The following is a 23376-nucleotide window of genomic DNA, read 5'->3' as shown; positions in this document are numbered from 1 at the left end:
AACTACAAAGTGAAAAATATCATAAGGTGCAAGGCTAAATCATCTGGCCCTTCTGCTGCGTTTTGCATATGCCTTAAGTTACAGATTGCACCTTTAAAACAATAACACGTCAGAGTTGCTGACTTGAAACAAGGTATCATCTGGGTTTAGACTCAGGACCAGCTAAAACACCTGCATCTGAGGAGTGGAGTAAAAAACAGCAGCTCAAGTGCCATTTAGGAAGCAAGTACTTTACCCTGCAAACATCAGCAGGTCGACTGCTGCGCTGAGAGGATTAAAAGAAAAGAAAAGTGTGCAGCAGAAATCGGTTCAAAATTAACAAGAGAACAATCAGTGACCTACAGTCGAGGGAATTAACCCAGTTAATCAGAATTGGTGAATTAGATTTGGATCATCAACAAAATCAGCTGGACTTTAAACAGGATTTCTGCATCTCATATTCTTCTTTTAATAAACATTTGGTCAATTGAGGCGATTGATTGTGTGGAGATTTCCACTGCAGATGGCGATTTGGTTTGTACGAGTGGTTTTCTACCCACCTAGCCAGAAGTTCGGTCATTTCCTTCGCCATTTCTTCCCTAAAAAGCATGACGGTCCCAATTTGACAAAGTTAGTGTATTGTTGGTTGTGGTGTTTTTTTTACAAACAAATTTACAAAATATTGACTGCATAGAATTACTGATAGTAGAGAAATAACAGGAAGAAAAAGGAGGGGGAGTAGAGGCTTTGGGGAAAACAAGAGAAGGAAAGAAAAGTGAGAGTTATGTAGATGAGAAAGAAAAAAATAAAATATAAAAAACTGGAGGAAAAAAAATGTACACTGTTGGACAAGAACCAACTTCTAACCATTTAATCTATACGCTACTAATCTGCAAAGAGAAAGTGTAATGCCACCAAATAACCTTTTTTTAAACTTTATTATGAAACAATTCTATGAACAAATCTATAAAATACTTACTGAGAAAAGATTTAATTTACTTTCCCATTAAATAAGCTCAAGAATCTAAAGCACGATAAAAAATGTCATGGTTATGAGCCACTAAAACTTTATGGTTACGATTCAGGGAAAACTGTGGTTGTGGTTGAATATAGAAAAAGTCAAAAATGACTCAAACCAGGATATCATGTTGATTTTTTTCCCAATATTTAACATAAATCACAATATTTCCCAATCTGAAGTGTTTAGTAACATAACATGAAACATGACAAATGCAAGACTTTTGGTATAAGAGTCATGAGCTTTGTGCGTCAGGGTTGTAGTACTGAAGTATTCAAATCGTTTACTGAAGTAAGAGTAGTAATGCCATAAGTGAAATATACTCCAGAAGTTAAAATCCTATATTTGAAACTCTACTTCTCTACTGAAGATGCACAGAAGTATTACACAAGTAATACAAAATATCTTTTTAAGTATCAACATTAAAAGAAATTGTACATTTTCAGAATTATATTATTGTATTACTGAGGTAAACGGCATTCTAATGTCTACGTTCACCACCACTGTTACATGTAAAGGGATGTTTTTTAAGTAGTGTTTCACTTAACATCATATTTTGCATCATATATTTGCAGGTATGTAAAACAATCTGGAAAGCTGTGAAGTAAATGTGGAGTAAAAAGTTCAATAGATAAATACCTCAAAATTGTACTTAAGTACCTTTCTTGTGTAAATGCACTAAGTTACTCTCCACTACTGCTGCATGTTCAACAGCCACCTCAGTCATCACCTACTGTGTGACTTCTGTGATGTTCAAGAACATAACACTTTGTGGACTGGAAACCAAAATTATGAACAAAATAATGTGTCCTTCATAAGAGATTACAGGGTTGCAAAAAACATGATGAAAAACAGGAACAAAACCAAGGCTGTGAAGGAAGGAAGACGGAAACAGTGGAAGAGGAATAAAGGAAATACAGAAGTGATCAGTGTGAATGTGTAGCATTTAAAATAACAGTCTGTCTCTGGTGCATGTTCAGCTTTGTGTCTGACTAACTGTGGACATCCAGACCAATACCACTCCAGTTGTTTAAATGCCGGGTAAAATATAAATACTGCAGTGATATTTGTAATGAGCAACTTCAAAAGGAATGTGCTGTGATGAAAAGGAAAAAACATTTTAGAGAAGAAGAGGACGGCAGATTGGAACCACCTGGTGTGTAAAGTGCTACGATGCACCACTCCAGCATCCTCAAAGTGTGGAACAGTGTACTGTGGCCACTACTACAGCTGACTCACGACGTGAAGCATCAATTTCAACTTTCAGAGTGACTTTGTATGTGGGTCGCTTCAGAGTAAGCGCAGGGAGAAGTGTGAGGGAGGCTGCCGGGCTGAGGCCTACGAACCGACACTGTGCCATGAAAACTAAAGCTGAGCGCCGCAGCCAGCAAACACACCGAGTACTTTAACATCTCAGGATGCAGCGCTGAACTGGCTCAACCTCCCGAGCAACACAGATGGTGGAAATTACTGCAGAGTACAGTGGAGTGCATCTGATTTATGCAGTCTGTCTAAATAAACTCCAGATAAACAACTCTACATGTAGCATCACACAGTGTCCCTGAAGGTGTTTGGTGTTCTGGTACTGAGAGGAAACCTACATGGTCAAGCTCTTGAGTGCTGTGGTTCCAGCAGTGCTGTAAACAGAAGATTATAGGATTATAAGACGGAGCGGCACTGAACAATATAACAAAACCAATCAAGAGGAGGGAAGGTGATTCCTTTTCCCCTGAGTCTCATCAAGAAGTGATTCTCCGTCTGACTCTGAGCAGAGGACACGGCCCGGATTTATCAAACCGCTGGAGGTGACACTTCACTGAGAGATTAAAGGAAAATTCTTCACTTTAGCCTCTAAGTATAAATAAGAATAAAAGCTATTTAATATGTGGCTTTTGATTTAAAAGTTGCTTTAATCTCTTATGTTGTTCTTTTTAGCCTTTAATTTATGCTTTGCATCGCTCATTATGAACAATATGTTGTACAAGTTGCAGCTGCAGCTCTAATGGAAGCTATTAGCTCCAGACACACTTGTGATAGGATGCTAGACACTCTTCAGTGCGCTGATGACAAGAAAAATTAGGTTTAATTTTTCCCTCTGTTTTTAAATGTTATCAATTTGTCTGGCATAATTCCTCCACCAGAAGAAGACTTCCTCCTTGCTCTAGTTTGGTTTGCTTTAAGTATTTACTTTTTTCGTTTTTAACAATATCCTCATGCTATTTTTTTGTTAATATAGCTGGAGGCTGCTTGGTATTGCTGAGGGTCCTCAGTCATCCTGGTTATGGTAATTTTAAGTGCTATATCATAGGCAAGTGGACTTGCTTGAGTTTCTTACGGCTTGGTAATTTTATTTCATTTTGCCACAAGATTAATTTGGAAATGAAAAAACAATTGCAGAGTATCACATACGGAGGATTTGAAGAGTTACTTAAAACTGAACCCACTTTTAAAAGGTCCAGTGTGCAGGATTTTGGGACACCTATTGGCAGAAATGGTATGTAATAATCATAAATATGTTTCCATTGGTTTAGAATCACCTTAAAATAAGAATTGTTGTGTTTTTGTTACCCTAGAATGAAATGTTTATGGCTACATATGGAGCGAGTCCTCCTCCATAGATGTTTGATTTGTCCGTTCTGCAGCCCAGAATGGACAAATCAAACACTGGCGATAGATAGATAGAGCCATTTCATGTTTTGGCGACTTCTCATTGGCCATTGTATGCTTGGCACATGGGGGAAGTTGCAGCTCTGCATCCTCACCACTAGATGTCACTAAATCCTTCACCCTGGACCTTTAAAATATATGGAAAGTCAGTCACTTTCTTATGTCATCATTTGGGGACCAGGTTTTTTTTTTTTTGTTTGAATGGATGTGATTAATAGTTAAAAACAATGTGCTTAAGTTAAAAGTTTAAGTAAGTCCTAATTCCACACACAATACTACATATACATAGTGTTAAGTCTTTAAATGTCTTTCTCCCTATCTAATGTGTGTGTATCCATCTGGGTGGTGAGCTGCAGCATACACTTTAGCCCTTGACATAAATGAGGCTGTTTTGAACTGAATCTAAAATTTGACAGCGTTAGCCACCATAAGCTTTTGAGTGTATTAAACTGAGACAAGGTGCATTTCAGTGCTGAGGTATTCAGCTTTTGAGAGCAGGATTGTGTCATTTATTCGATTAGAAGTTCCTGAGTTGTTGTTTTTTTTTGAAGAATAACCAGCTATTAAAAGGACAGATGTAGCCTAAATCTTATGCATATAAATTAGAGTCGCTTTTAAAGGTTACTCCTACACTACGCTGTAAAAAAGAATGAGTCATTCGATTAATGTGTCTTATTCCTTTACTCCTAAGTAGACTCTTCAGATTAACATTCTCGGTCTGATCCTCAGAAGTTTGATAAATACGGGCCTCAATCACATTTCTGGTGGGTGACAATCACGTTGGTGCAACACTTAAAACTGGTGCTAATTACTTTGGTCAAATGTGGACATTTAAAGTTCTTCTACTTAAAATTAAAATTCAAAATTAAAGAAACAAAAGTGCGTTCTATTAAACTGGTGCCACTGTTAGTTGGAATCAGCATCTCATAGTCAGAGAGCAGGGGTCTGTGCTCGGCTGGCAGATTGTTACAGCATGCAGGGGTTGGTTGGTTATGGTTTGAAAGGTCAAAGGGCAGGTGGGATTGGGGATTAAATTAAAAGGTTGAAATCGCCAGGTCTTACGCTGCTCTCTCTGGGGACGATGGAACTGAGGAGCCGTTACTGGGAGGGAAAAAAAAGAAAACAAAGAAGAAGATGGTTAAACACAGGATCGAATGGAGATGTTGGTTTCTCCAGTGCGGTTTGAGTCTGAGCTGGATTCAAATAACAGTTTCTGTCCTTAAAGAACTCGTCATGAAGTTGTCTAAATGAACTCCAGGAGCAAAGAGTCCGACACAGTCCAAGAGAAACTTCCAGGCTACAAAATGTCAAACTGTGAAACAGGAAATCTGACTGTTTTTCAACCTTTCTTGCTGCTGACAGATTGTGATGCATTATCAATGGCTTGCTCGCGCTTCGGGACCATAAAACATTCAGTGTTTTTTGATCTACAGCGAGTGAATGTTGAACCCGTGCTGAACATACTGTGAGCAAAGCATCGTATCAGCTCCTGTTGAATAATTAGTTCGACTTTTCCCTGTCAGTATCCTGTCAAACTCAAGACCTGAACCCTGTAAAACTTCTGTCATACTGTCACAGACTGGAACGTGATAACATACAAGATACATTTACAGAGCAGAGAGAGTGTACTTACCGCAGAGGAGTATCTAATTAGACAGTTTTGGTTTTAATTTTTTCACCATTATATATGATGTTTAATTGAGGTGAAGCTATGAAACATGGACTATGAAGGGTTGATGATTAACAGTCAAACACATCCTCTGGTGTAGCCGGAGTTTTGTCTCATCAAGCTCATGGAGGTCTGAGTTTAAAAACACACATCTATGGGGAAAAAAAAAAAATTTAGGCCATAACAGCAATTTCACACTGAGCATGGGTTTTGATCTAAAAAAAAAAAAAAAAACAAACTTCGGGAAAATTCTGAAAAATTGATTTGGGTTGTGGGTACTTAGGAATACTTGCACACTGATGCTAAAAGTTTTTTCTTAATTTCCACTGGAGAAACTACACGTAACAGCTTTCCATAAACTGAGATGTCTTACACAAACATTATTAATAAGGCAACAGTGGAACAGAATTTATCTGTGTGGCCCTTATACATGCCAAAAGTTGTGGCAACCAAAATAAAGTTGTCTCACATAAGCTTAAACAATCAGACCTCCTGATTCAGAGCCCAAATGATCTTATAAAGTGGCACCTTTTGATCCCTTGAAGGGTTCTGACACCCAACTTGGAAACCACCACCCTATTTTTTTCCTACTTGCATAATTTCATTAATTGTTGGATGGTATCTCTTCCTGTTTTGTTTTTTTAAAGCAAATTTAGTGCTTGAGTTTCCTCCAGACCTCCTTGAGCTTGAAGTTCTGTCATCTTGTTGGGAAAGGAAAACATTTTTCCTTCTGACTGCTACCTGCTGGATGTTTCGTATCAAAACAAAATGTTAAAGCAAAGGTCAGACTGTGAGACAGTGATGACATTCCAGTGTAACACATGTACGATGGTTGTGTTGGGTACCTGCGCAGGCCTGCGTCGTTCTGCACCTCCTCTGGGATGAGCTCGGACTCGCTCTGAGCGATCCTCATCGCCAGCTCCCTGTCTCTTCTCTCCTGCTCCAGGACAGCCTGCCGAGATGCCTCCTCTTCCCGCTCCGCCTGCAGCTGCAGCTCCATCTCCATCTGCACACACACACACACACACACACACACACACACATAAAGCATTTTACATTACTGCATGTGCTCCATGAAAATGTTTTATTTCGCTGCCCACCTGGAGTGTTTGTGCTGCTGTTAACATATGTTCATGCGTAGAAGTGTTGGAGAGAACTTGTCTACCATCTGCAGGTGTAAAATATCTGCCAGACTCACTAGAGCTCGGTTGGTGCTGCACTCTCCTGAAGAGCCTCAGTTCAGGACATTACCAACACTCTTTTTCAAGTTTATCCGACAGTTCTGTCAGGAGGGAGACTGTTTTACAAGGCAGATGTTTACAAATGCAGATGTCACCTTACATGCAGATGTTTGGAGCTGTAATGTATCACAAATTGAGTTTAATATTAATTTCACAACAACATCATGCTGTTTTTTTAAAGCTGGGTAATGACTGTCTGGTCTCATTGCTGCAACAAAACACTGAAGAAAAAAACACGGGTTTCTGTTTTAAAGTACGAGTTATAGAATATAAATCCAAAATGTGTGGGGCAAAATACCCAACTTTGTTATTAATAATGCATCTGTCGAACTATACTTGAACAACTGATTAAGTCATTCATGAGGCAAAAAAGTGAACACTCTCTGGCTCCTGCTTCTCATATATGAGGGTTTTCTGCTTTGTTTTGTATCACAGTTATCTGAATATCTTTCTACAGTTGATTTGACAAAACAAGTAATTTGATGACATCACTTTAGAAATTCAACATTTTTACTGTTTTCTGACTCTGTATTTAATCTATTACTTCAATGGTAGATTTTTTATACATGTACACACAAAAAGCAGTCTAAGCTAACTGAGAAGACGAAGCACCGGTGGACACAGAAACTTGTTGGTATTCATGGAAGCAGAAAAACACACAGATGCCCTTCAACCTTCCCACAAACGGAGCAGATGAGGAGCTACGGCCTGGGGGGTTAACTTCATCTCCTCTGTCCTGCTCGTTAAAGAAGGAACGAGGGGCTCGAGTGAAGGGCGGGGCTAAACCCAGATGATTAATACTCCTGTTTCCACCTTTTTTCGTGCAACAACTTTCATAACAGACGTCTCCTTGACCGACTCAGGAAGGACGTGAGGAACTAAAGGTGCTCAGCTCGTTACATGAAGTTTACCATTGTATGAAAACTGAGGATACTGAGGAATACTTGGAAGATTTGAGGAGTGTTTGTGATCTTTATTTTCACACCATCTTAACTTTTTTTCCCCTGACCTTTTGATTGTTTATCATCAGAGGATTAATGACTGTGTTATTGTTAAAGGCAATTCCACAGTAAAATATCTTAGGTGTTTGATTTAAAAAGGCAGCTGCATGCAGGTTAATTGTTGTCATTGTAATCTCTAATCTCGCAAACTACTGGACCAATCAGCCTAATATTTTGTGTGCACAAATATGATTGTATGCTCAAGGACCTCCCGTGATTCACACACAGTTTTAATGACTTTTACACCGTCACTGACTGCTGACTCGTCACTCCTCTTAACCAGCCAAGACAGTAATAGAGCAACAAGGAGCAGCATGAATGACAACTGTAAAATACCATATCGTATAGAAAATATTCTGGTGTATTGTGGTATGTGTATGATCAAATATCCGTGGAACGTGCTGTCACCTCACCTAACAACCCACAGGACCCAACAGATCTGAAGCCAACGCACTGGTGCCAGACACTAAAGGACACCTCCACAGAGGTCCTGTGTTAATGCCTTGACAGGTCAGAGTCAAGTCTGGTCCAAGGAGGACCCATCATAGATCTGGGGTACCTCTGGGGACCAGCACGTCCCTCAAATATTCGATCAGGTTGGGATCTGGGGTATTTGGAGGCAGTTTTTGTGATGTGACATGGTGCATTGTCCTGGACAAAGACGCAAGGTTTCCAAATAGATTATTGCAACACGATGATCAATCAATGTTATTCACTTCACGCGCCAGTGGTTTTAATGTTTTGGCTGATTGGTGTATGTTAAATTGCATCGTCCCTATCAAATAAAATTAAATAATAAAAGCAAGTACAGGCCGGCAGTTCTGTGACAATTGGCTTGGGTCAAAACAAGAAGCCTTACTGTCTGTTGCAGGCCACATTTTGTCCTTAGCTTTAGGCTCAGAAACTGACATTCCTAGAAAACTTTGGACTCATTTTGAACTGGAGTATCTGCAGATTAGTTTCATACCCCAATCTGTTATGATCCAAGACAGTTAGGCACAATACAAGATAAATTACTCCCCATTTTTTGTAATCTCTGCCATCTTGACTGTAAGGGAGCTGGAAGGGACAATTACATTAAGTGAAGCTCTCCATGATCCATCTGTGAACCAGTTTTGTTCAGTCCTCCGTACAGCGTCACACCACATTGGGAGCCTTTCAGAAGCAGAGCGTTTTGCTTGCATGATATTTTAGACTTGCAGAATTTGTAAATTTGGTCATTTTTCCTTGATATTTGTGCTACTATCATAAGTAAGTCAGAAATATAGTTAAATCATTAATATTTTTCAAGTCTATTTTAATTGTGTTTATAGTTGTTATTTCCTACTTTGTTGTGCTGAAGCCTACAGACAAAGTTAATACTGTTGAAAGTCCAGTTATAACTGACTTGGATCAAAGAATTGTGGCTGCATTTTAGTTATTAAAAATACATTCATCCTCATAATTACATCATATCTAGTTTTCACATGCAGTGCCTGTTAGCAGGAGATATCAAGTTGCTCTGTGCAACATGCCATGGCGCCGTCAAAAACAGTCGAGCTGCATGCATTTTTATTAGTTTCTGGGATGCTTTTGAAACGCCCCGTACTTGTAGTCTTCAGACCCAAATGATGCTCAGTCAAGTGACATCACTTGGGGACATTTATCAGACTTCACACAGCTCCCTCGGGAGTCAGTAAAAGCTTTATACGACTTTTAAGTTTCAGTTTTAGAACCTGTGATTTGCAACATGGAATTATTTCCTCTCGTGTTCACTTAGACATGTTTCTGTAATGAAACAAACACCATACTTCTGACTCATGCAAGACTCAAGATATTATCTGCAGTCAGCCAACGACAGTTGTTTGTGAAATGATGCTGAAAACACATGAGATCTGCATGTAAACAGCGTTCTTAAATTGCTTTTCTGAAAAAGGTTTCTGGACTGATAGTACTGCTACCATAGCTCAGGGATTGTTACTAACCAGTCAGTCAGTCAGCTGACTGATGCAGAATCATGTATTTGCTGCACTGATGCATATTATGGTTTATAATCAAAGTTATGGACATAGTCTTTGGTTTTACGCTGACAGTCATTTAATGGCAGTAAATGTCACTTCCAAATGCTTCACACCATACTTTGATCATAACTATGAATGTATGGATAAAGAGAGTGATAAAACAGCTAAATTTCATGTCACCTCCTCTCCTTAAATCTTGAGCCCTTCTAGAGTCTGCAGAGGAAGACATGAATATTAAGCAGAGAGGGAAATGTGTTGAGAAGCCCAACAACCGTGAGCTGGGCGAAGTGCAGGAGATTTGTGGGTAAACCAGCCTGGGGCTGCGGGCCCCTGGCCAGCAGCTTTGATCCAAACGGCCACCGCTCACCACTAAAATCTGCACTTGATCTGGGCTGGGTCGATGCCCCGGGGAACCACGGGAACCGGTGGCCACGCCAACAGATGGGCTGGGCGGAGAGACGCTGGATGATAAACATAAAAGCCAGTAAACCGTAAAACCCCGCTATCTCTCTGCTGTGGCACACGCGCAGACACACACAAAGCCATGTGCTCGCATTTGTAGAACAGCGAGACTGAGGCACCTGCTGTAGGTGTTATACAGTCAGGTCCATAATTATTTGGACAATGATACAGTTGTCATCATTTTGGCTCTGTACACCACCACAATGGGTTTTAAATGAAACAATGAATACCTGCTTAAAGTGCAGACTCTCAGCTTTCATTTAAGGCTTTTTTCAAAAATGTAGTATGAACCGTGTAGGAATGACAACCATTTCTCCACACAGTCCCCCAGCTCTAAGGGCTCATAAGTATTTGGACAAACTAACATAATCATCAATTAAACAGTCAGTTTTAATATTTGGTTGCAAATCCTTTACAGTCAATGACTGCCTGAAGTGTTGGACACATAGGCATCATCAGATGCTGGGTTTCTTCCCTGGTGATGCTCTGCCAGCCCTTTACTGTAGCCGTCTGCACTTCCTGCTTGTGTTTTGGGTGTTTTGCCTTCAGTTTTGGCTTCAGCAAGAGAAATGCATGCTCAGTTGGATTCAGGTCAGATGATATGACTTGGCCATTGCAGAACATTCCACTTCTTTGCCTTAAAAATGTCTTTGGTTGCTTTTGCAGTATGCTTCAGGTCATTGTCCAACTGCACTGTGAAGCATCGTCCAATGAGTTTTGAAGCATTTGGTTGAATCTGAGCAGATAATGGTGCCCTGAACACTTCAGCTTTCATCCTGCTGCTCTTGTCAGCAGTCACATCATCAATAAATACAAGAGAACCAGTTCCACTGGCAGCCATACATGGCCATGACATAACAGTACCTCCACCATGCTTCACTGATGAGGTGGTGTGCTTTGGATCATGAGCAGTTCCTTCCCTTCTTCCTTCTCTTGTCTTCCCATCATTCTGGTATTTGATCTTTGTTTTATCTGTCCATAGTATGCTGTTCCACAACTGTACAGGCTTTTTAGATGGTTTTTTGACAAACTCTAATCTGGCCTTCCATTTTTAAGGCTAACCAATGGTTTGCATCTTGTGATAAACCCTCTGTATTTATTCTAGTGAAGTCTTGTCTTGCTTACAAGAGCAGCAGGATGAAAGCTGAAGTGTTTGGGGCACCATTATCTGCTCAGATTCAACTAAATGCTTCAAAACTCATTGGACGATGCTTCACAGTGCAGTTGGACATTGACCTGAAGCATACTGCAAAAGCAACCAAAGACATTTTTAAGGCAAAGTAGTGGAATGCTCTGCAATGGCCAAGTCATATCATCTGACCTGAATCCAACTGAGCATGCGTTTCTCTTGCTGAAGCCAAAACTGAGGGCAAAACCCCCAAAACACAAGCAGGAAGTGCAGATGGCTGCAGTAAAGGGCTGGCAGAGCATCACCAGGGAAGAAACCCAGCATCTGATGATGCCTATGTGTCCAACACTTCAGGCAGTCATTGACTGTAAAGGATTTGCAACCAAGTATTAAAACTGACTGTTTAATTGATGATTATGTTAGTTTGTCCAAATACTTATGAGCCCTTAAAGTTGGGGGACTGTGTGGAGAAATGGTTGTCATTCCTACACGGTTCATACTACATTTTTGAAAAAAGCCTTAAATGAAAGCTGAGAGTCTGCACTTTAAGCAGGTATTCATTGTTTCATTTAAAACCCATTGTGGTGGTGTACAGAGCCAAAATGACGACAACTGTATCATTGTCCAAATAATTATGGACCTGACTGTATTTCCAGGTTTGGAGATATCTGAGATTTCTGCCGCCATCCCAACCAGGAGAGACTTTGAAAGAGTGTTCCTCTAGCTCTGGAGGGGATGTTGAAGTTTGAAAAGTTCAAAATTGAGACAGTTATTAGTCAGCATTAACTGTGGGCTACAACTTGAACTCTGTATTTTTAGCTTGGATTTGTTTACCTTTTGGCAAATTGTCTCTATTAAAAGTTTGCCGAATTATCTATTACCAGTCCTTGCTTGCAGTGTACTCATAAATGTACAGACAGCTATCACTAAATTACTTTGATACTGAAGAAAACTCAAAACATGATGATTCTCAGGCAAGTACTGCAGTTATAATGAACATCTTACTTCTGTGATTTTAAATGTGGATTTGTGGGATTCATTTATTTGCAACAGACACTAGAAATAATCTCATCATGTTGGCTGATTTCTTCTAGTTGGTGTCTATACTCATTCTCTACATTACTGAATTTCTTGTGCTTCAAGCGGCAACATCTGGGGCTGAGGAATAAAGCCAGTGTAGACATGCCAAAAGCTGAAGGTCCCTGAATGGCCACTTCAGAGCAAGTCATTCTTCATAAACACCCATGTTAAAATGTCCAACTTTGCAGCAGAAGTGAACATGTTAACAGCCTGGCAGACAAATGTTTTTTGGTCTCTATAGCTCATTTCAACATTCATGGCAACTGTACAGGGGGGTGAATTTTTTTATAACTTACACATTTACATTTTACTATGGCTTAAAGTTATGCATAATTATGGGCGTGGCCACTTTCAGTGACAAGCGGATGCTGTCCATTAATGTGTTGCTACCATGATGACAACCTCGGTCAGGTAACATAACCATGACGTATCGCCAGATTCAATCAGTAGGTGTAGCCATAGTTGCTGCTATTTCAGTGTATTTCCAGTTCGTCAGTGTAACATTTTGATCATCTACAAAGTCTTGTTCGGCGTTTGGTTGGAATAAAAGACCCTCTGAGGAGTTGGATGTTCAGTCTTCTGGTAAGTAAGTTTTGTTTTAATGGTTTTACGCCTTTTCATGCTATTGAAAATTAGCATTAGCATTAGCACAGTTAATCATTGGTGTAAATAAGCTGTCCTAACCAACCTAGCAGCTAGCATAAGGGTTAGCTCCACCCTCTCATCCAAATATTGTCACATCTGGCTCCAGAAATCTAAGATGGCTGTGAACTAATGCCAAACTCGAGGCTTCAAAACAGGAGTCCACAAACCAGTGGGTGATGTCACAGTGGCTACGTCCATTATTTTATACAACCCACGTTATGCTTTATCGATACTTAAACCTGACACCAGTCCTTATTGATCAAATCCTAAACCTGAATCAAGACCCGAAAGTACCAGAGAAACTACTCACCGCAATAGCATAACAGTACACTTGTATAGACACACAATGAGAGAGCCATTAGAGTGTGTGATGGAGTTACTGCCTGAACAGATGCCTGCTCAGATTAGGAGGGCAAAGTAGAGCTGCACAGGACGAATTTCAGGGCTTCGATTGTGTCATCCCGCAAAGACAAATATGTGAAGGCAAGGAACACAAATGCAGCAACACGACAACAGTTTTTCTCTTTACTCACATCACCCACAGTTTACAGTGACCCAAAGTCCCCTTGGTTTCTCTTTTAAACTCTGTGTTTAAACGAGGCTAATGTTATCTGGATATGTGCAGAGAGTGTTTGAGTTTAATTGTGTCAGAGAGTGACGATGGCTTCTGTGATTTCGGCAAATCTCATTACACTGTGAAGTAACTGCAGGGTCACTGATTACACAAAGTCTCCTTAAAGCAAATAGAGCTGAACTTTAATCAGACCCACTCTACAAGGGTGTCGCTTTTATGCTCAGCTCAAAACTCTTCAACTTATCACACTACTTACTTAGTATTGAATAATATGTACTTAATTTAAAATTTTCTCCATATTATAATTCTACTACTGCTTGAACAGTCTACTCTGTACATATTAAACCTTATTCATGTCCGTTTGTCTCTCTTCTTTGCTTCTTCTTGGAAAAAAGGGCTTCTCTTCTTTACTTTAATTCCCCCTTGTTTAATCATAATTCTTTTAGGTTTCAGAGCCAAAACTCAGTCAAATCTGAACACACAGATTTGATATACAAATTTTTGGATTCAATGTGATGCACTCTCCAGGAATATCATTATCTCTGTTGTCTGAATAAACATCCACAAACCTGTGTACAAATCACAGAGTAAAGATGTTCATCATAACCGCAGAGCTTGTCTGAGAACCATCACGTTTTTAATTTTTCTTCAGCATCAACGTAATCCAGTGATAGTTGTCAGTGTCATGGGTACACTGCAAACAGGAAGTGCTAATAGATAATTCAGCATACTTTTAATGGATAGTGTAAGACTTTGAAAACTGCTCCACAAACTTTTAATAAGCTACAAGTCTGTGGAATTACAAAGTCTGTAAATTGTTCTGATGGAGGTCCTGTGATTGAAACATCTCCTTTTCTTTCATTTTCTGTCACTCTGGAAGACTTTATTTCTATCTAATGTGATGGGACTGCTCACCTTGGCTACGCACACCTGATACTAGTTGGTTAGCATGGAGTGTGACCTTTTCCACATCGCTAATCCAGCATGAGGGGTGCATATTATTTTAAATGGAAGTATTTGCCCCAAGAGACAGTCTTTTCTCCACAACAAATTGCGGAAAATTAAATTTTTAATATCAAGCAAAACACAGTGTTTGGAACTCTTCTTTACTGTAATAAATCAAGAAAATAGAAAATTACAGGTTTTGAGGGGAGTCTTCTTTAGTGCTTAGTGTGTGTACTAAACACAGTGTTATAAATCCATCCAGCAAACCATCTGCAAATAACTACAGGGTTAAAACAACAAAGGTTGTTCCCGTCTGCAGGACGCCTGCAGCAACAGAGCCGACACCCACCTGAATCCTCCTCTCCTCCTCCTCCCTCCTCTTCCTCTCCTCCTCTTCCTGCTTCCTCTTCAGCTCCATCTCTGCTTTCCTGGTGGAGGGAACAGAGAGAGAAACAGAGTAAAGATGTAAGCAGAGAGATAAAGGAAACATGACAAATGAGAGAGACAGAGAGAGAAAGAAAGAGACATTGATTAAGAAGAGGAGAGGAGGGAACAGATGGGGAGTGAGACAAAGAAAAAAGAAATGGAGATTTATTATGGAGCAGTGAAGGAGAATAAATTTAAAAGGACAAGAGACAGAAAGACAGACAGAGAAGGGGGCAGAGACAGAGTCAGAGAAATAAAGATAGATTAGTGACGTTAAAGGTGTAATATGCAGGGTTTTCCTAAATAACAATGTAAAGACTCATACAAAACTAATCCCTTTCAGTCATCATTATGACCCATTAGAGGTGAGTGGCGGTGTATTAATCTGCAGAGACTCTGCCTTATTTTCCAATCATTTTGCTATGTTTGGGACGTTCCTGGTTACAGCAGCTGAGATCAGGACTTGAAAAAAGGAAGTTACCAGGTCCCAGACTGTAAGCAGCAGGCATCTGAGAGGAAGCCTTGAAAATTGTGGATACAGCACCGAAAAAAAAACTCAGATATAGCAAACAAGAGTAACTTTCACTTTCACTGACGATACCGTTGACAAACAGTGACCAACAATTCATGCATAATATACCTTTAATATAATAAATCAGTGTCTCTCCATTAGCAGAATTTATTTTGAGATTTCACCTCAATCAATTTACGATTCATAAAACTTAGTTTTCAACTACAGTTTAAAAACCTGGTCACTTTGTACATACATTTAAAAGTATGTTCATTTATAAGCATCTTTAATATTTCTGTATTCAGACATACTCAGATTTCGTGCTGTTGTTCTGGGTTTCATGCACTCATACAGTTTTTAAACCCAATCCTGAGGACACATATTTCTTTGCAATAGTATTTATTTATAGCTAGAATGACAAATAAAGCAAACTTGAAAAGATAACCACGGACTATGAATATTTAAAAGACTTGTAAGAATATTTGGCTTTGTTTGAAAAATGAAAATCAATTATCACAAAATAGTTGAAGATTAATTTTAATCTCATCGTTTGAGCTTCTTGGATGGATTAGACTTTGAAAGAAGTCCAACAAATCGATCCAAGAGAGCTAAATCCTGCAAAAAAGAAACACTCCCCTGTGTCTGTTCACGTTGCTCTTAAAGTGTTAGTTATCTTCTTGCTCTTCGCCTTTTTATTTCTGTCGTGCGCTCGCATAAAAACTATCAGAGCACTAACGCTCTGACATTTCCTCCTTACTCCTGACTGCTTGTCCTCCCTGGTCATCCAGGAATTGAAGGTTATTTTGCTGCTGCACAGACTGCAAACTGCTCTAAATAGAAACATCAGCTAAAACGCCTAAAATAAAAGAAAGAGAAACACATGCCCTGTGGTCACGGAGGAATTTAAAGCAGCGGGAGTGACGTCTGCTGGGAGATATTTCCATCGACAGGGAGGCTTTAACACATCCTTTTAAATAATGTTTGGATTATGTTTGGAGCTATGATGAATAAAACAAGGCATTACAGCAGGGTCAGTGCCTTTATCTCCTAATGCAGCTCAGAGTGCCAACAATGACCTTCAGCCTGTGACCTTCAGGTGAATCCTAGGAGTTCATTACTTGCCAGAGGGGGAAACTACAGGGGAAGGCAAAGTGGGCCATAAAATTTGGGCTGTCATCTCTAATGTCTTACATTAGCGGGTAGTGGTTTGTGACGAACACAATGGCCCCCATCAGTCCTCCCGAAAGACTTTCCAGATAGAGGGGAGGACTGAGGGGGGTCACACTGAGTGAGGAATAAGCCCGACACAATCTGGGCAGGAAAAGAAATGTTCGATGTAAGCGTGTGGAGAACGTGATGGATTCAAACCCTCACCAGACACTTTCATGGTGTCATTTAGGAAATAGAGGGGGACCCGTCAAGGATAGCTGGCTACCTGAGAGCAGTCTGGTACACTGAACAAAGATGGAACACACAAATTGAAGCAGACAGATTTTCTTCATTCTTACATAGTTTCTCCATATTATTCCTGCAGCCCTGCACAAACAGGAATGGATGTGGAAGCTGTTTGGGTTTTATTTTTCCAAGTGCATTTGACTTTGCAGCATTTTGATGTCAATTTAAAGGTCCCCTAATGCTCCATTAATCAGTGTTTTCCATATTAAAGTCCAAATGAAACAGCATTTTGAGAGAACCTTGCTACAATACTGTGATGTACAGTACAGGCCAAAAGTTTGGACACACCTTCTCATTCAATGCGTTTTCTTTATTTTCATGACTATTTACATTGTAGATTCTCACTGAAGGCATCAAAACTATGAATGAGCACATGTGGAGTTATGTACTTAACAAAAAAAGGTCAAATAACTGAAAACATGTTTTATATTCTAGTTTCTTCAAAATAGCCACCCTTTGCTCTGATTACTGCTTTGCACACTCTTGGCATTCTCTCCATGAGCTTCAAGAGGTAGTCACCTGAAATGGTTTCCACTTCACAGGTGTGCCTTATCAGGGTTAATTAGTGGAATTTCTTGCTTTATCAATGGGGTTGGGACCATCAGTTGTGTTGTGCAGAAGTCAGGTTAATACACAGCCGACAGCCCTATTGGACAACTGTTAAAATTCATATTATGGCAAGAACCAATCAGCTAACTAAAGAAAAACGAGTGGCCATCATTACTTTAAGAAATGAAGGTCAGTCAGTCCGGAAAATTGCAAAAACTTTAAATGTGTCCCCAAGTGGAGTCGCAAAAACCATCAAGCGCTACAACGAAACTGGCACACATGAGGACCCACCCAGGAAAGGAAGACCAAGAGTCACCTCTGCTTCTGAGGATAAGTTCATCCGAGTCACCAGCCTCAGAAATCCCAAGTTAACAGCAGCTCAGATCAGAGACCAGATGAATGCCACACAGAGTTCTAGCAGCAGACCCATCTCTACAACAACTGTTAAGAGGAGACTGCGCGAATCAGGCCTTCATGGTCAAATAGCTGCTAGGAAACCACTGCTAAGGAGAGGCAACAAGCAGAAGAGATTTGTTTGGGCCAAGAAACACAAGGAATGGACATTAGACCAGTGGAAATCTGTGCTTTGGTCTGATGAGTCCAAATTTGAGATCTTTGGTTCCAACCGCCGTATCTTTGTGAGACGCAGAAAAGGTGAACGGATGGATTCCACATGCCTGGTTCCCACTGTGAAGCATAGAGGAGGAGGTGTGATGGTGTGGGGGTGTTTTGCTGGTGACACTGTTGGGGATTTATTCAAAATTGAAGGCGCACTGAACCAGCATGGCTACCACAGCATCCTGCAGCGACATGCCATCCCATCCGGTTTGCGTTTAGTTGGATGATCATTTATTTTTCAACAGGACAATGACCCCAAACACACCTCCAGGCTGTGTAAGGGCTATTTGACCAAGAAGGAGAGTGATGGAGTGCTGCGGCAGATGACCTGGCCTCCACAGTCACCGGACCTGAACCCAATCGAGATGGTTTGGGGTGAGCTGGACCGCAGAGTGAAGGCAAAGGGGCCAACAAGTGCTAAACACCCCTGGGAACTCCTTCAAGACTGTTGGAAAACCATTTCAGGTGACTACCTCTTGAAGCTCATGGAGAGAATGCCAAGAGTGTGCAAAGCAGTAATCAGAGCAAAGGGTGGCTATTTTGAAGAAACTAGAATATAAAACATGTTTTCATTCAAGAAAACGCATTGAATGAGAAGGTGTGTCCAAACTTTTGGCCTGTACTGTATGTCCGAGTGAAACAGGATAGGCAGGCAGGATATGAGGTTAGGGGGGAATTTAATTTGATCATTGAAAAGTGGGTGTGTCATAACAGTGAGGCCCTGATGGTGTAACACTGACAGCATAGTAGTATCCATTACAAAGACAGAGATGAAGTCCATCTTATGTTCTATGTATAGTTTGTTGAAGTGGTTCACTGTAAAATGCCATACCTTTTTTTTTACTTGAAGAAAATATATTCTTGCCAGAAGGCCAGTAACCATAGTATGTTGTGAAAACACACACTGACATAGCATGTAGGTGCTAACTGGCTAAATCTTACAGTAGCTCTGTTGCAGATCGAGTGTTGGGTGGGTGTCATGATAATATTAGTTGAGACTGGTTGGTGCTAGCTTATTAGCAAGCTTTGTTTCAGACGAAAAAAACCACGTTGGAATTTTGATACAAGAATATGACAAGACAATTTTTTTGGTATATATTGTGGCGGCACGGTGGTACAGTGGTTAGCATTGTTGCCTCACAACAAGAGTGTTTCTGGTTTTAACCCAGGGTGGGGGAGCCCTTCCTCCCACAGTCCAAAGACATGCAGGTTAATTGGTGACTCTAAATTGGCCGTAGGTGTGAATGTGAGTGTGAATGGTGGTCTGTCTCTTTGTGTCAGCCCTGTGATAGTCTGGTGACCTGTCCAGGGTGTACCCTGCCTCTCACCCAATGTCAGCTGGGATAGGCTCTAGCCCCCCCGCGACCCCCAACAGGATAAACGGTTATGGATCATTAATGAACAGAGGAATGTTTAATAGGTGCAGAACATGGCCAGGGATGTGCTCTAAAAGGGTTAAAAGGCATTATTCAGTTCATATCAACTTTACCAAAGAAAATAAACACTAAATCTACTGTAGAAATATCAAGTTCTATATTTTGACATAAGGACATAAGCAGGGAAGACATAGGTTGTTCGGATTTAGAAATCTAAATTATCAGCATTTACAGGAAAACATTAAGGTTTCCCACAAACCTCTACATTTCAAAATCTCATAATTAAATCTTATAATTATTATTAATCTAGTATTTTGTCTTTGTCCTTCCTTTATGAAGGGTTATCATTTTTGATTTCATTTTTGGTTTGTATTTTGTACTGCATTATACAGAGAGGTGTTTCTGTTATTAACCCTAACTCTCAAAGATATAAATGTGGTGGGCAAACATAACAGTTTGACAGTTTAGGTTTAACAGACAAAAGGTTAATAGAGCGCTTGTGTGTGGAGGGGGAGGGTTGTTTGATTGATTCATAGGTGACTCAAAACTACTTTTCTCATAATTACTCATGTTAACCTCTGATTTTATGGCTCCAGTAACCCCTAATCCTAGCAACAAGTGGTTAACCCCAAAGTTCAAAAATCTATGGGACGACATCACAGACACCATGTCCATATTTTCTTAAAGGGTATAATATCTTCCTGTGTCTTCAATCTGTGCCTGGATCCTAATGATTGTTTACAGTATATAAAATTATAAAATCAGGACAGGACACCAACAACTTAAAAAATCTGCCTTCCTTCCTCCATCATTCCAACGTGAACTGATTTCCTTCCAACAGATATTCCACAGAGATTGCTTGTCAAAACTTTTTGTCATCACTCTGAGGCCGCGACCTCTGACACCCTTGCTATTGTTTTCCTGTAATGACGGACACTGGGGAGCTGAAGCTTATTCTACCACTGTGCTCGATGTAAATCACCCAGGACAAGAGCATCAGCTAAATAAAGGAGGTAAAAAGCAACAACCCAGCCTGATGAGACTTTATAGCTCCTATAAAAATAAATCCTTTTGGAGCAGCAGTTTCATTATGTAAATCCCTAAAATGAGTGGACAGTGAGTGTATCTGTCCACTGCAGCAATTTTCACTGAGAAGTGGCTTTTGCCGGGTCGAAACTCGCCAACTTTGACAAGTGCCTCTTGTTTTTTTTGGCTACATACGTGATAGGAAAACAAAAATGTTTCATCCGAGCCTCAGTTAAAAGTACTCCAACCTGAACCCCCTCCCACTTACAGTCGCCTATCCTCCTCCTCCTGCTTGCGGCGCAGCTCCTCCTCCTCCCTCCTCTTCCTCTCCCTCTCCATCTCCTCCTGGATGCGTCGGAGTCGCTCCCTCTCCTCCTCCTCTTTCTTCTTGTTCTGCATGGCGGTCAGCAGCTGCTCCGACCGGGTCACCAGGGCCCGGTACTCGTGGTCGATATCCATGCGGGACATGATGGTGCTCTGACAAAAACAAAATCACAGCCAACTTATGATGTTATCTGTCAACAACAGGAGTTTAACTAAATGGTTAAAGATGGATTAAATCCTCAAATATTTACTTACATACAGGCTTATATTCATTTATCATTAATTAATTATATGTATTATACATTTTCACAGCTCTAATTCCATCAGTACAGCAATAGTCACGTCAGGTGTTACAGTTTTTTCCTGAACAATGTTAGGCTACCATGACTGAAACTCCTCTAGAATTTTCACATTAAAAGCCTTGTAGTTTTGTTGTCAGTAGCTCATCAGCGATTACAACGGCAAAGAAGAGGCAAGAATGAAAACAATATTTCTGTTTCTATTTCTGAGCAGCAGAGGGGTTAGTATGACGTGGCTCGGTGAAAATGTACATCACACTGATTTTAGCACGTGAGCCATTGCAGTAGGTTACAGGTTATTCCACCCCTTCAAAGAGTTTTTAAAACGCCTTTAAATAAAAATTTACAGCATTATTATGATGCACAGAAAACCCGAATGAAGGCTTTTTATATATATAAGTTAAAATACTCATAAGATCCAGTCCAGTTAATTTATAGTCTTCTCTGCCAAGCTTGCAGTTTGGATTTTTTCTGTCTTTCATTGCTAGTTTTCCTAGATCTGAGAAGGTCTCTCTGTGGATGATTTAATATTACTTGTATTTTCCATTAAAATAAAAAAGACAGACAGACTTAAGAATTAATGTGAATATTTGATTAACTTTATTTCTGCTGGTACTGCATTTGGCAGATGGAGATGACAGAGTCAATCAGCTTCACTATGACACATTTAAAATAGTCTCCATTGCTTTCTCTCATCTTAAATCAGTCTCATTTCTTCTTCTTTTTTTCAATATCAAGATTTAAAGCAGACTTTATGGCCCATTCACACTACTATAATATCTCATACTTGGTAACGCCCTGGTCTGATGTAACCGATCACATCTCCCATCTTCCTATAACACAGCAATACACAGACCATTTACACTATAGAGCGAATCATTGTGACAGTAAAATATCAACAACAATCACCTCCAACTAACCAACTGGCACTTGATTTCAATTGCAGAGATGCTGACAAACTTGTTTATTCCTGTTGTCATTTCCAGCCGTAACAATTCTGTTTGAAGATATATAGGTTAAGATGGTGGTTCAACTTATCCGATATTTTCCTGTACTTATTTTATGTACTGTGTTGCTCTGCTAGCTCCTTCAACAGACCAAATCTACCAGCACAGAAGCTAATCAATGTGTTGCTGTGGACAGGGGCCGCAGCAAAACACATTTGAGTTAACCAAAAAAAAAAAGAATATAATAATATAGTATGCGCTTTATTTGGAATTTTCTCTGCTTCACTTTAAAAACGTAGCAGTTTTTGTAATATCAGCTATTCTGATAGTTCATTGTTTACACCCAGTCAAGAGTGAATTATTGATAGTTTCTATGAGATTCAGAATATCTTTAGATTTTGAACAGTTAGTCAGACAAAACAAGACATTTGAAGACATCACATTCAACTCTTCATTGACCAAATGACTGATTAATCCACAAAATAATTAGCAGATTGGTCAGCAATAAAAACTACCTTTAGTTGTGGCCCTGATGAACATGACTTAGTTTACTTTGGGGCTGTTTGTCATGACCTCAAACCCATCAAACACTGTTCGACCTCACTGATGCTCCCAAGAGTTTCCTGCAGTTTTTTATAATCAAGGCAGCCACCTCTTCCATTTACGAGCGCTGCATTTATATGAAATACAATATTAGGCTTATTAAGCTCAAGGGGAAAATGAGCAGTGGTGCCAGATCTCACAGCAAAGGCCACGTGTTTAATGAGGGAGTTTAATGAGGGAGGTGATTGTTTAAAGTGTCATCAGGAAATGACATTGATATCTAGAGGAGACACATCAGGATCTGTCTGGTCCATTGATCACATTGTGTGTCCACTTGGCAGTAACTCAATCAACCACGCTGGGAAAAAAGAAAACCCTCTGAGTTTTTATAAGGTGGCAAAAGTGCTAACCAACTTCCTGAGGGAATAAAATGAAACCCAAAATCTGGTGAGCCTAATATACAGCAGTAGGTTAATGTTCATAGTGATGTTCCACTATCACATATAGCTGCAATATTCATATGTCCATACACTTGTGGCCCTGTGTTGTGTCTAGCATTCGCACAGACACCAAATAGCAACCACCTAGAAACACCTTAGCAACCACCTAACAACCATAAATATTCGACAAAACCGCAGCTAAAACGTTGAAGCACGATTTTCTGAAGCCGCTAGCACACAGTGACAGTTTATTTCGAGTACATTCTCCTTTAAATAAAGCTGTCTGCATCTCAAATCACTGCCTCAAATATAAACATCTCTGAGGATGTTCTTCAGACAGATACTGAAGCACCAGACTAAAACATCTCATCCGCAGCTTTAAAAGAGTCCCTTTGAGAGCATCAGGAATCTCACAGGTCACTGTCACTGTATGTTCAGGTGTCACCAGAGCT

At 40.0% G+C, this 23376-nt stretch overlaps 1 protein-coding gene across 6 annotated transcripts in view; it reads right to left on the bottom strand.

Moving 5' to 3' along the window:
- Window positions 1–23376, bottom strand: part of myo6a (myosin VIa) — a 185631-nt gene that overhangs the window by 22678 nt on the left and 139577 nt on the right. For 2 of the 6 annotated variants that reach the window (XM_049590924.1, XM_049590925.1), the window contains exons 26-31: window positions 20640–20848; window positions 14760–14838; window positions 6179–6339; window positions 4727–4765; window positions 2599–2634; window positions 540–578 (exon numbers count right to left, since the gene is read on the bottom strand). In XM_049590924.1, the coding sequence (XP_049446881.1) occupies window positions 540–578; window positions 2599–2634; window positions 4727–4765; window positions 6179–6339; window positions 14760–14838; window positions 20640–20848 (563 nt within the window). The remainder of the gene's footprint in view (window positions 1–539; window positions 579–2598; window positions 2635–4726; window positions 4766–6178; window positions 6340–14759; window positions 14839–20639; window positions 20849–23376) is intronic. The other 4 variants (XM_049590928.1, XM_049590929.1, XM_049590926.1 and 1 more) reach the window with 3 other exon arrangements.

This window comes from Epinephelus fuscoguttatus, linkage group LG11, assembly GCF_011397635.1.
Source record: "Epinephelus fuscoguttatus linkage group LG11, E.fuscoguttatus.final_Chr_v1".
NCBI lineage: Eukaryota > Metazoa > Chordata > Actinopteri > Perciformes > Serranidae > Epinephelus > Epinephelus fuscoguttatus.
Note: the sequence above shows the minus strand (reverse complement) of the source record. Positions and strands in the feature narration are given on the sequence as shown.